Raw genomic sequence first — 14,407 nt, 5'->3', positions numbered from 1 at the left:
CAAAAGGCATGACAAGAAATTCATAATGCCAATACCTCGTTCTGAAAGCAGTTTTAGATACATCATCTGCTTTAATCTTCAATTGATGATATCCAGAACGAAGGTTGATCTTAGAAAATACCCGAGCTCCCTGAAGTTGATCAAACAAATCATCAATCTGTGGCAAAGGATATTTATTCTTGATCGTTACCTTATTGAGTTCGCGGTAATCTATACAAAGCCGCATGCTACCGTCCTTCTTTTTCACAAATAGGATTGGAGCTCCCCAAGGCGAGGCACTGGGCCTAATAAAGCCCCTATCCAATAATTCCTGCAGCTGTGTTTTCAATTCTTTCAATTCAGATGGTGCCATCCGATATGGTGCCTTCGAGATAGGTCCTGTACCAGGCATCAGATCAATAGAGAACTCAATCTCTCTATCAGGTGGCAAGCCTGGCAAATCCTCAGGAAACACATTAGGAAATTCTCTAACAACTGGAACATTTTCCAGCTTCACAACTTCTTTACTGGTGTCTTTTACGCAAGCTAGATATCCATAACCACCTTTCCTTAGAAGCTTCCTCGCTTGCACTGCCGATATTAATCTTGGAAAAGTACCCTTACAACTTCCCGAAAAAGAGAATTCGGGCTCATTTGGGAGTCGAAAGTTAACTTTCTTTGAATGACAATCAACAGTAGCATGATATGTTGATAGCCAATCCATCCCTAAAATAACATCAAAATCTCGAATATTCAACAACATCAAATCTCCAGGCATTTGAACATTATCGACCAGAAGCATACATCGCTTAAATACACGGTCCACAATAACGAAGTCACTCGTAGGGGTCTCAATACGCAATTCATATTCAAGAGGATCAGGTAGCATATCAAGTTTCTTTGCGAATTCAGTAGAAATGAAAGAATGCGTAGCACCAGGGTTAAACAATGCATAAGCATATTGCGAGGTAATTGAGATATTACCGGCAACTACTGTGTTAGACGTTGCCGCATCCTCTTCCGTCATCGCATAAACCTTCCCTGTCGCCCTTTGTTTTGGCTGATTCTCCTGGGGCCTACCCACTGAGGGAACATCCTTCCTCATGGAACAAAAGCGAGCTATATGACCAGGTTGTCCACATACGAAGCATAATCTACTACCTGCTGGAGTATCTCTCTGCATTGGACAATTCTGCCGCATGTGTCCCATCTTCCCACATAGAAAACAAGTTCCCCGCTTCCAATAGCATTGGCCACTATGATATTTCCCATAAGTAATGCAAGCACCCTGAACAGTTTGACTCTTCCCCCTTTCAAACCTACTAGTGCTTCTTTGTTTGTTGCTGTCACGAATACGGATCTCTTGGAAATTAGTGAACTTCGGCCTCTTGGGCTGAGGAATACCCTGGGTGCCACTCTCCATGATCTCTTGTTCAATCTTAATTGCTCGCTCCAGGACATCCTCATAAGTGGTGAGTAAAAGAGATGCGAGTGTAAAACGAATCTCAGGTCGAAGTCCTCTAAAAAAATGTTCAGCTTTCTCCTTCTCATTTGCCATAAAATGCTCCGCAAACCTGCTCATCTGATTGAAGCGACCCGCATAGTCTAAAACAGAAGAATCACCTTGCGATATATGCAGAAAATCGCCCTTCATCTTTGCTTGGAAGGATTTTGGAAAGAACTGGGCGTTGAACGCTTCTTTGAAGTACTTCCAAGAAATAGTAGCATCTTCATCTCCAAGAGTGGACCTCTTTCCTTCCCACCAATACTCAGCTTCACCTTCCAAATATTGGGTGGCAAAGTCCACCTTCTTATCATTCGGAACTTCTTTAACTCTGAATATTCCCTCTATCTTCCTAATCCATCGCTCAGCTGCAAGAGGATCAGTTTTCCCATCATAAGTGGGCGGCTTTGACTTTCTAAACTGGGCAAAGGTGTAGCCTCTGCCACTCCCAGGTTCACCAGCTTCAACTACAATGTCTTGGGCCCTTGGCTGTTGACTTTCCCCTCTTATTTCTTGCGAGTCTGCTCCTACGTCATCTCACCTTCTTGTCGGAGACCTTACTCTCGGACCTCGAGGCACATCTCTCGAGTCGAAGGTAATGGCTCTCTTTCCCTTATTATTCTTACGAAAAGAGATAAGCGGCTCCGACTTGAAACTCATAATTACCTAAATCCATAATCAAGAATACACCTTAGTATCTAAAACTAATGCATTAAAGTCTATCACACAATCTCACAACGTCCCACACAAAAATCATAACCTACGCTTTGATACCAACAAATGTCACACCCCGAACACAACCAAAACGGGATCATAACACGGCCGTCCTTTCACCCAAAGGACGCAGCCTCAACTTAAACAAAACCCGAATAACATCAGAGCTTTCTAAAACCATCAAAAGGATATATACAAATCCAACAAAAAGCTATTCCAATAGCTCAACGTCACTATGTACAACGTACCCAAAATCCCACAATCAAAAAGAAATCCTCCGACTAACGCCCGCTCACGCCCTACTTTCGGCCAGCAGAAGAACCTGAAAGGTATGTAAGATAAGGGGTGAGCTACCATGGCTCAGTGAGTAACATATTTCTTCTAAGCGGACCAAACAATCACTATGCAATAGTATCAAAAATGTCACAACCCATAACTCAAACTCAATGTACAATATAGCCAAAAATATCTCAAAGGTATAATAACTTTTCAATAAAAGTCATCCGTATCAGATTACTCAATAAAAACTCACTTAACAACAATAGCCAATCATCAATGGTCTATCCATTGACTAATCTCATCACATAACACGTTGATGGTTCATCCATCAACCAATCTCATGCCCGTCATCAAACTATGGTCAAGTTTAACGCCGTGACAAATGCGACCAAGTTTACTCCTCTTGGCAAGGTCTACCACCTATTATAAGCCGGCGGTTCGGCCCAAAAGGATATCCTGACAGTATGCATACTCCCCCCTCAACGGGTTCTCAACATAGGAATACGAGCAGCAGCAACTTATAACTCAATCCAGAAATCCATAATCAACACCAATAAATCCATTTCACAAAACATTTCGTAACAAGAATAGCCCTCGGCTAATCCTCTTCACAAAACCTTTAATATAAGCATTCACAAAAGCTTCATTTCAATAACGTCATAAGACTTTTCAACTCATTTCACAATCGACAAAAGGTAGTAAATGATCAATCCAATTTATGCAGAAAACATGCTCCACTGTATTAAAAATTATATCTCATTATCAAAATATGAATTTGTAAATTCATAGAAAATATAATGTCCCTCACCTGGTAATCCAAAAACTAACCCATATGTGTTACTCGAGCCGACGGTTCCAAAATCCTATCAAACATACGGAAAACGAATCAAAACCGAGTAATACTTCCCCTTAACGCGCAATTCGAATAAGCTAAGGCTAACTAGCCAATAATCCGACACCCATGTGCCCACGACGGCTTGCTCAAAGGAAAAAAATCTAATGCCAACCACAACGAACTACTTGCGCGCCAAATTTCCACGCACCATAACTTCCTCCACCAGACTCCGTTTTGCGCGCTCTTATAGTCAAAACGAAACTCATCTAGTATACTATGGATGTCCCAACACAGCCAACCCAAACAACAGCCCAAAAACGATAATAAAAGCCCTGGAAAGTACTGTTCACGAAATTCCAGATTATGCTCTCAACTTGAAAATTTGATTCCGGACAAACCGTAACTCCAAATCGATATCAGTCAAAACGCACAGCCCCACAACACCATAATCTTTCATTTTCATGGATATTTAAGACTTGACAACCCAAAAAATTGGACTACGCATCTCAAATCCACATAACTCTTATTTCTAAGCCCTAATCGAAAAATTACTCCGATAGGACTAACGAGGGTTGCGAGTACTTACTAGTCATTGCGTTACGTAGTCGGAACCGCTCGGCGAGGACCCACGCGCACAAACCCTCCCTTTCATTTCTTTCCTAACTCCTCTCCTTTTTCCTTTTCTTTTCCTCTGTTTTTCTTCTGTTCTCCCGCGACCAGCCGTTGCTTTCTTCCTTTTATCTTCACTTTTTGATTTTTTTTTTAATCCTCCTTCAGCCTATGACTTTTGACCTGGTCAAAAGAAGAGGCAAATGTTACAACCAGAGAGTTCCTTCCTAGAATTTGGGTGAGCTTGTCCAGACTGCCTCATGAGGATTCCCAAAAAAAGGCAGACATTGTCAAGAGGATGTTGTTCCAGCTAGGTGTTGAAGACGAAGTTGATGATCTCGAAACTAACCTAAGTGCGCTCGTTGCTTTACTCTACAAGCATCTGTGGGGGAAGAAGTATCTGATCGTCTTGGACGGCGTCTGCAATGCGGATGATGAATGGTATTCTGATTTGGGCTTGAGCTTAAGCAACATGGTTCACTGGGGTGACCGCCTTGCGCATGGATTGCCGAAAGGGTATGGTGGGGGAGTCATTGTCACATGTAGGAACGAGGAAATGGCCAGGAAGATGGTCGGAGAGGACAATCTGCACCAGATAATGCCACTTTCGGATCCTAAAATTTGCAGGGCGATATTCAAGAATTCAGCCAAGCAACAAGGAAAGCAAATAGATTCCACCAAAGTGTTGGAGCTGCAGGAGGATATCAAGAATCAATGTGCTGGCCTTCCCTTAGCTGCCAAAATAATGGGTCAAATCTATGAACCAACAACTTCAACAGCACCAGCAAACACTAATCCATGACAGCAACGAGACTGAATTGAAATTTTGTGTTCCTTGCATTTTGTATGTCCTCTTGAAAAAAAATTCCATTTGTTACTGTGTAGAAGTTGTACAATTTGGGTATCTAATCAATGATGGGAACCCATCAATGAATTACATGTTTGATTCTACCTTATTTTGCATTTGGGGCTCTCTGTCATCTTGTTCCAAGACAAAAATAATGACCTCTGCCCAGGTGTTTATACTTCAGTAACACAAGGATTTAACCACTGTAGTCTCTGGCAGCTTGGTTTCAGCAGATCTGGATGGGAATTTTGAAATGTCTGAATGATCAATGTAACTAAATTTAATCATCGGCGAGCAACATTCTGCTAAATAATGATGCAAATAAGACAAGCTGAAGGTTTTTGGGACCTAGAGAAGGACCAGTACGCTCATACTATTCAGACCTGGGACGTGTACTACTTTAGTTGCTCTCCATTAGAAGTTACTTGACACTAGACTGAAAAACGGCATTATTCTGTTTCTCCATGATTGACCATGATTGCGAGAGCAATGAAGTTATATATAAACAGCGTGAGATGAGAACATCATTTCTTGATTATATAAAGTGGGAAGTCTCTTGAAGAAACAAAGATTTGTATAAATTTGGGGCATTCTCGTAGCAGCAAGATAAAATGGTCACAACTTAGTAGGAATCTCCGAAGTTCAAACAAAGCGAATTCATGAGGAACGGTGCACTTTCTGAAGACTTTGTCTCTGCATTTTTCTATCCTTTCTTCATGATCATCTGCAAGATTTCTATTTACAGTTCCTAAAGAAATTGTCATATGACATGATGCTAATGTTGCCTTTGACAGTTTGGTCTATACTCTAGTATGCAGAAGTTTATATGCCTTATTTTTTCCCGAAACATACATTAGAAATTGGGGTTTATTTTATCTTATTAGCATTTATAAATTTTCAAAGAAAATTACTTGTTGAGTCTGTGAGACTTCCTCTCAAGGTATTCTGATGACACTCTGTGAGTAAAACGCCAGAGCCTGTGAGAATTGGATGATTGATTGTGACTTTGTAATCTCCAATAGACAATGAATTCTTTGCAGCCGATTCTTCCCGTGGAGTAAGTACAAATACTCGGACTGAACTATGTATACACCGGCACAAACGTTGTCCTGCGTTTGATATTTAATTGCAAAATCGTTAGGTTATTCAATAAGGAAGACTGACTACCGGAGATCTTTGTAAAATGTAAACACTGGACTTTTGCTGCACATGTACCAAACCACTATGATACTGATATGACTTATTTTTATGCTTGCAACTGATCCCGTTTTGTCTTTTGCTTCATTAGAAAAATCCCATTTAATTGGACAGTTACCCCAGCTAGTCTATTTTATACAGAAAATTAAGCATGAGGTCGGTATTCAAAATTGTCATTTTTTCCTGTTTTTTTTCTCTCTAAACAAGTACTAATCAACTTGCAAATTGAGTTTATTATGAATGCATTTCTTAGCTGCCCGAACTAATTAGCATGGGCATGCATGCACCGATCAGCTGCTACAACAATAGTAGGAGCCTTGAAATCAACTTGTTGTCCAGATTTACTTTTTTTGGTTTTTATTTTTGGATAGGGATAATGGCACAAACACTCCCTGAACTTTGACTCAATGTACAATGTAGTCCCTAAAATTTTAATTTGTGCAATGTGGTCCATGGACTTTTAATTTGTTCAATGTGATCCTTAAACTTTTAGTACATGTTCAAACTAGTCCCCAGACAACATTGAACATTTTTATATAGTTTAAAGACTAATTTAAACATGTACCAAATGTTCATGGACCATATCAAACGAATTAAAAGTTCATGGGCCATATTGTATATTGAGCTAAAGTTCATAGATCACATTGTATATTGAGTCAAAGTTTAGAGGCTATATTGTACATTGAGTCAAAGTTTAGCTAAAATATTCGGAATGATAAATTCCAGCTAAATAATGAGCTTGGAATTGGAAAAACACTTGAAAAAAAAATGGACCAAGGGTACAAAGCGAACTGTTTATCGCGTTTGCTCCGTGGCATTAGCCTATAGCGACAGAATGTTGCCTTTTGGTACCTAAGGCGACAATTTTTTTTCTCCGCCTTTGCTATTTAAGGCCAAAAAAAGAAGAAAATTTATCTTTGGCATCTAAGGTGACAAGATGCTGTCTTACTCAAACGCGACAAAGCTCATTTTCATTGCCAAACAACAACAGTTCGTCGCGTTTATCAGTAAAAGTTTGCTGAGTTAGGTAAAAAATCGGCAACGACTTTGGTAAATTTTTTTGTCATGTTTGATTTACTTTTCGAGCTATGCATGGAGACAAATATTGTATTTCTATCGCTCCTTAGACGTCGTCATTCGTTTGTTTTTAATAGGAATTTGATTATATTTATTTTCTTGTTTTTTTTATCGATGAAGATTAAATTATAAAAAAACGAAAGTTCGTAATTTCATTACATCAGATATGAATAAACTCGACAAATAATTTTACTACTTTAAATATATTATAAATCAACAGCATAATTACAAGGTAAAAAAAATCGAATATTGCAAGTAATTAAATCCAGCAAAAGGTCTTCTCGGTGTCTCTTCCTCTCTGGTACAAACACTGGATTGCAGCAAAAGACATGAACTAGAATTATGAAGTTTTATCGTTAGCTGTATGTGATTAAGCATTAAGCCAAACAACCATATAACTAAACAGAACTTAGAAGGTGTCCTCAATATTACGATGTCGACAACCAAAGCCGGCCGGTCGATGACCGCAACACTGACCCCATATCCGGTTCATTTAAATCTCTTCTCACACAGCGGCGTCCTCCTTCTCCTAGACAAATGTTTTGCTAGTCGTTCTCGACAAATCTTGGTTCAAATGCAGTCTCTACTTTTGCAGCGTAGTACTGTCACCCCAAGTCCAGTGCTGTGCTCTCGAGTAACCAAACTTTCTCAACATTTTAATGAGACCCTGCAGATAAAATTGTTGAAGTCTGCATACCGACTTATGCGAGCATTTGTTGCTCAAAGTATCACGCTTATAGGGTAGTCTGAGCAACGTTCCTCCATAGGGGGAAGAAGGCAAGAAGTTGAGAACACCGCAGCAAGGATAAACGTATGCATCTGAACATTAAAACAGAGCCGGAGATGGCTCAGGTTAATCGTGATCGTGAATTATGAATGAGCATATGTCCAGAGGACTGATAATGGCCATTGCGGAATCCATATTTGGGGATTCCTTGTTCTCACAGTTAAGTGGTTATTATCAGGCAGCATATCTCTAATTGTGCAGTTTAAGGATCATTTCTGAGATTAGCACTCAGATTGAAAGTCACCAGCTTCACAAAGGGAATGCAAAGAATTCTCTAATGGGAGAACTATGTAAGGTGGACATGATTACATAGCCAAACCATAGCTGAACAAAAGCCTTAGATGGGTCAAGTTCTGCTGCTACGAAGTATGAACTAAGCAATAAGCATAGTTATCCAGTTTGCTAGAAAAACGAAAGGGTTGCCATTTTACTTGGAGTGATGAAATTCCATGTAACTCCTGAGACCAAGCAAGATTTCTTCTCTCTCTGACAATGACTGAAAGTTTCTCATCAACTGTAAAGGTAAAAGACTTTCATTGCATCACCAGAATGTAAACAAAGCAAAATGATACTCGATATTACAAACAAAATACCAATACCAGGGGCACTGAAGTTCCATAATAATCATCTGGCAGTCCACTTCCTCTAGGAATGTGCACACTTAATCCATGAACTATTATCATTTAGAGGTGGAAGAAGAAGCAGGAATAGGATGAATTATATTTTTACGTTTAAGAAAAGACCAAGACAAACTCAATCCCGATTCTTCCATCTTTTTCGCTTCCATTTTCCCGTTCAACCAAACTCCATGCTCATCACAGGGGAAGAAAGTGAGCTTGGGACATCTGTCCTTCTCCAAGTAAATTGGCTCTGGAAATGACTTCTGCAGATCTCCCCAATCCATCTTCAGATCACTTAAGAACTTTAGACACAATATCTTAACATTCCATGTTATCCTTTCGTTCTGAATCATGCTTAGTGTCTGGAGATTTCCTCCACATATGTAAAGAGCCTTTTGCGGCTTCAATTTGCCTTGAATCAACCAAGGCGGAGCAGCAGTTTGTGGAAAGCAACGGAGCTCCAATTTCTGCAAGCCCGGGTTGTCTCCTGCATTCAGGGAAGAGGTCCGAGTAGAGCTTCTCCTAAAGGTAAATGCCTTGCTGAGTTTTCTCCCGACTGCAGGAGCTGTCTGTGCTGGTTGAGGAGGTTCATTTGGGTGTGCTGAAATGTTGTCTCGCTGAGTTTTTGTGCTTTTTGTTTTGTCCCCCATCTTGAAACTGACTGCATCACTCGAGTTTGCTGGAGATTTCAGTTGTTTAGACCGTTTCCCTCCCCAAACTATTGTCAACTTCTCAAGCTTCTCAAAACGTTGCAGTACATCTAGCTCTTTGACTGTCGGAAAATCTTCCCTCCCTGCATAGACGCTCAATTTTCTTAAATTGTGCAATTCTGCTAAATCTTCAAGAGTGCATGAGTCATCGGCGCTTATCGAGTCACCGATGACGAACCCCTTAAGAACTTGGAGCTGCTTGAGTAAAGAAAGCTCTTTCGGAATGTGATCCAGCACGTAACACTGCGATATATCCAAATGCGTCAGCTTCTTGAGTGCACCTATTTTCGTAGGAAGCAACTCTAAATTGTGGCATGCATTAAGATCCAGGATTTTCAAGCTGGTGAGCTTGCAAATGGAATCCGGGAGCTCCGAAATTCTAGAAATACCTTGAAGACTCAAGAATTGAAGATGCTTCATATGCTTTAGCCCTTTCAAGAACTCCGTGCCCTCAACTTCTATATGATGGTTGGCTAAATCTTGCCAACTGCCAAGGTATAGTACATGGAGATTTTTCAGCTTCGACAACCAATCCAGCTTAAAATCCCGATAAGGATCATTGACGTTGAATATGGTTTGCAGTTTTTCCGGATTCAAAGTCGCATTTGCTGTTGACTTCTCCTCCGGATCCAAATTCGCCTTTTTTGCCAACTGCATCTCCGGATCCAAATTCGCATTTTTTGTCAACCTCTCCCGAGAAGATTCTCCTTCACTTCTTACCAAGCATGCTCTGTAAGACCACTCGAAATCTTCAGTAGGAACTCCCATTGAATTGAAACTAAAGAACCCAATTTTCTTCGCAATGTCAATAACAACAAACCGAACCAAAGGATCCATCTTGAATCCGATGACTTTGCGTTTCTTGAGTACGGGTTCAACAAAACCTTTGGCAATGAGCTCCTTGAAAATATCATCAACCCTCGCCTCCTCGGGATCCACCAAACCCTCTCCAATCCACCAATTCACTAAAAGCCTCTTCCTCAAAACAGCATTCTCAGGGAACACAGAGAAACACATCAAGCATAGCTTCAACATTGGATCGAGATCCTTGAAAATACATGAAAGATCATCACGAAATTCTTTGAAAGCAGGGGCATTCAGAACCTTTTCCATCATGTCTTTTCTCGGCATGTCATTGACAAGGTAGTACGCGTTGAAGACGAACCCCGCGTCAGATCTATGGGCACTAGTGTTAGAGGTGGACTGTTTGTGGAGAGAAGGAATCTGACTTTTCAGATGCATTACCGTGTCCCTGATCGAGTGGAACTTGTTGTGGTCTTGCTGAATGTCCGTCACGCTCGTGCTTCTCCGATCCATAGCCATCTTACTCAGGATCTGATTCAGTGAACGGCATTGTTCGTCGATGTTGTTAAACTGAGAGCTGAATACTTCCTCCAATTTCCTGAACTTGGTGAGTGCGCCCTTGATGTGATTGAGGTCTCTCTGCAACTTCTCCACCTGATGCCCCAGCGTGCCATTGCGCCCATGAGAACTCGCATTCGCGCCTCCCTTACTGTTGCTGCCGCCGCCTCCGCCTCCGTTGGGGCCGCCATTCGGAGCTGATTCTGCCTTCTTGATGCCTACGCTCTTCTTGTCGCCAGGCAATCCACTGCTCCAGCAGCAGACAGTTTGGCCGCTCCCATCCTCGGCCTCGCCGGTGGTGACATTGCCACCGTCGCTCTGGCGCTCAGGCTCACCAAGACATTTTTCCTTCACTGCGGCGAGCCACACGTCGGTGGTTTCGATGATCGCATCGACACTTTGGATCTCTCCATGTGGCTCGTCCGACGACGACGATGGCTGCATGGTCGATGCGATGGAGATGGAAGAGTTGAAGAGATTGAAACTGGATTTTACTGATGAATCAATGATTACTAATTTGAAGTGTTGAGTTGAAGCTCCGAAGCATCGATACAGAAGGAGGAGGAGGAGGAGGAGAAGGAGGAGAAGAAATGGCTGGAGGTAGGTATGATTCATGATGGGATTGTGAAGTCAACGGGTTTCCACTCTTGCTGAACTGGAGAAGGAGGAGTCCAAGCTGATGTGTTCGAGAAAATTAATGCATACGAGGATTAGTACCACGTGCGTTGCACGTTGCTATACATGTATCTTTTCTTTACCATTTTACTTTTTTTGTCTTTTTGTTTTTTGGGTGGAAAAGCTCCATTAGCCATTTAGGAATGACCGAGCAACTAGTCATGCAACCTTCAGTAAAAAACCACTTTGTTTGAGAAGGTAAGGCTCGTTTCGTTTCGCGAAAAATAAATAATTTAAAAAATATTTTTCAAAAAAATATCGCTTGTATCGTTTGCAATAAATAGTTAATGGAAAATATTTTCATTATCGACAACAATTTATGTCTAATTTTAGGTCATTTTCCAGGAAAATGACAATAATTTTTTATGTTAGACTGAAATCTAATAGTGAACTAGAAATTATTTTTTGCCTTTAAAAAAGGAATATTTTATTTTATTTTCCTAAAGAGACCTACATTGTTCATGTGATATATAGATACTTAGCCTCTGGGGTTTCGATTGCAAGAGACGAGATTTCTTGCACCTAGCCACTGAAAACCCAAGCACGGGCACTAGGGACCCGGGCTCAATCGTTGGTAGCTTGGGCATGGGAGTCGGGCACTCGAACATAGCCACTAGGGTCTCAAGTGTGCCCTTGAAGGACCTGGGCCCAGCCTTTTAGACTCAAGCCTGGCCATCGACGAACTGGTTTCGAGTGCCAGGAGCTTGTGCACGGGTTCCAGGTATTTAGGCATGGTTGCCAAGGACTCGAGCACAGGAGCCATGGTCCTTGGGCTCAAGAGACACGAGCTGGCCTCCGTGGATCGGGGCCCTAACTTGTGGGCGACAGCCTACCTCTAGACAAGATCATTGGGGACCCAAGCACAAGCACTTAGGTCTCAGGCATGACCGTCAACGACTTGGGCACGGGCATTGGGGTCACCCGACCTCAAGAGACCCAAGCTCGGCCTTCGTGAACCCGGGCCTTGACTTGTGTGCAGGAGTCAAGTACTTGGGCATGTTTGCCAAGGATTCGAGTATTGGCACTAGGGTCTTAAGGCTCGGCCGCCGGTGACTTGGGTGCGGGAGTTGGGTACCTAAGCATGGCTACCAAGGCCTCAGGCATGAGCACCAAGGTCTTGGGTATGGCCACCGGCAACTAGGTACAAGCACTAATTTCCTAAGCCTGACCTCTATGGAACCATGCAAAGAAAAGAAGAAAAACCTTTATATATTCCAAATAAAAAAACTTGTGGTCATGCAATTTGCTATAAAATAACAACACCTTGAACAAGTAACACACGCTATTGTTAGTCAAATACAAGGAATTAGGTACATTTGCTTTCATATGACCACAACTTGATCTTATAAAATACAAACGGGAATGTGACATAAATTAATGATTCTTTTCTATTTACATATATTAGAATCGCTCTTTTTGTTTGGTAGGGACCGTCCGAATCAATGTTTTACTGACGCATATGGCTGAAGCGGGGGTGGTGCCCCCTCTAAGATCGCCCAGGGAGCCGGGAGGTGAACCAGTCGTAGTGCGTTAAAGTTGGGGCGATCCGCAGATAACACCTCCAAAATAAAACACCATACGGCCCGAAAAACATCAATTTAAATATAATTTATATGGGATGAAGACAATAACAACTTGAACGAATAAAACCAACATCCAAACATCAATTTGAATTTTGTCGCCTAAGCCCATGTTTTTTGCAGTTTTCTTCCTGGCGCATTATTCTTATCTGGAATTTAACAGTCCCAATAATTTCGTTTTTGGAAGTTGAGTTGCAATATTAGTAATCCTATAGAAGTCTTAAGTATTCGACTTTAAAGTATGGCCGTACGACTCTTTTTTTTTCAATTTTTTGTCGAGGGAAATGAAATTCCATATCTACCCTTTATCCAGCACAAATTTCGAGGCTCCTACTAATTTCATAGTCGCTGATCAGCGCATGCACATGCTAATTATTTGCAAGCTGGTCAGTACTTGTTTAGAGAAATAGGTGAAGATGACAATTTTGGATAGCAACCTCGTGCTCAATTATCTGTATAAGATACTAGCTGAGGTGCTTCGGTCTATCCAACTGCAGGGACATTGTACACACGACGAAATTATTTTAATGTAGCCAAAAAAAAAACATAATTAGTTGCTAGCATAAGAAAATTCACAAAAAGAACAGAATGGTTTTGGTTTATGTGCAGCAAAAGGCCTGCGTTTACATTTTACAAAGACCTTCGGCAGTCATTGGTCTTTTGTCCTGCTCTAGTCAAAGTCATCCCACGAGTCTTCCAAATTATTGTCTTAGGAAAAAACTTCATGAATAACATGGAAAGTAGTGGGCTTTGCGCGGTCATACTCAGCATAGTTAAAACGAAGTACGAAATGTCTTAGCATAAGTATAATATTATTGTGTTAATACTACACGTGTCAAGATGGGTCATATATTCATTTTTTAACCCATATATCAGCTCACAAATAGGTTAGTTATATTCATCAAATAGATCATAAATTGATATAAACATAATATGAATGTTAAATGAGTTGTAAATGAATTATAAATGGGTTTACAACTTATTTAAACTTAACTCATTTCTCTCGCTCTCACTCATTCTCGTGCTTACTCACTCTGCACTCTCATCTCAATTTAGGTATGAGTTTTTCTAAATTTAGTTAAATATGGAAGTATTTTAGCAATATGGGTCAGGTCGGGTATGGGTTGAGTCGAGTATGGGTCATTAGATTTGCATTACATGGAAATGGGTTAAAACGGGTTAAACTTGTAAAATTTCGATCGACTTATAAGTGCAGAAATATAAATTCATGAACATGAGATGGCCTCAAATACAATGTAATTTCCATAGATTTTTTGTGTCTAGTAATATAAGAAATACTTGATTATGTTAATAGGTTAAAATAGAAAAGCCTTAATCGAAAGAAATTCGCAATGGACACCTTCGTTGACAAACCAGTGGAAGGAGGAGGGGCAACAAATACATAATGCCTTGATAAGACAGAACAGCTCTGATGTTGCCAACTAAGGCTATGTTTGGTAAATGGCCAAATAGTAACTGATTCTATTTTTTTGTTCCCATAATCAGTTTTGGAACAGAAATTCGTTTGGTAAATTTTTTGTTCTCGAGCATAAATTTGCACAAATTTATTCCCAAAATCAATTTTGGAACAAAATCAAGAAGCAAAAAAAAAGTTGCTTTTTCATTATAATA

General features: G+C 40.7%; 2 protein-coding genes across 2 annotated transcripts; one reads left to right on the top strand and one right to left on the bottom strand.

The window, feature by feature from the left end:
* Nucleotides 1–869: 869 nt before the first annotated feature.
* On the bottom strand, nt 870–2,143 carry LOC130140429 (uncharacterized). Its single transcript, XM_056319790.1, has 3 exons — nt 2,025–2,143; nt 964–1,922; nt 870–877 (listed from the first exon to the last, which is right to left on the bottom strand). The coding sequence occupies exons 1-3, from the start codon at nt 2,141–2,143 to the stop codon at nt 870–872; spliced, it is 1,086 nt and encodes a 361-aa protein (XP_056175765.1).
* A 2,075-nt stretch (nt 2,144–4,218) lies between these two features.
* Nucleotides 4,219–4,722, top strand: LOC115668028 (disease resistance RPP13-like protein 4). The gene has a single exon (XM_056319789.1). The coding sequence runs from the start codon at nt 4,219–4,221 to the stop codon at nt 4,720–4,722; it is 504 nt and encodes a 167-aa protein (XP_056175764.1).
* The last annotated feature ends 9,685 nt before the right edge of the window (nt 4,723–14,407 follow it).

This window comes from Syzygium oleosum, unplaced genomic scaffold, assembly GCF_021117445.2.
Source record: "Syzygium oleosum isolate NSW1041296 unplaced genomic scaffold, Sole_v2.1 Sole_v2.18, whole genome shotgun sequence".
NCBI classification, from domain to species: Eukaryota; Viridiplantae; Streptophyta; class Magnoliopsida; order Myrtales; family Myrtaceae; genus Syzygium; species Syzygium oleosum.
The sequence above is the reverse complement of the archived record's forward strand: the minus strand, read 5'-3'. Positions and strand labels throughout refer to the sequence as shown.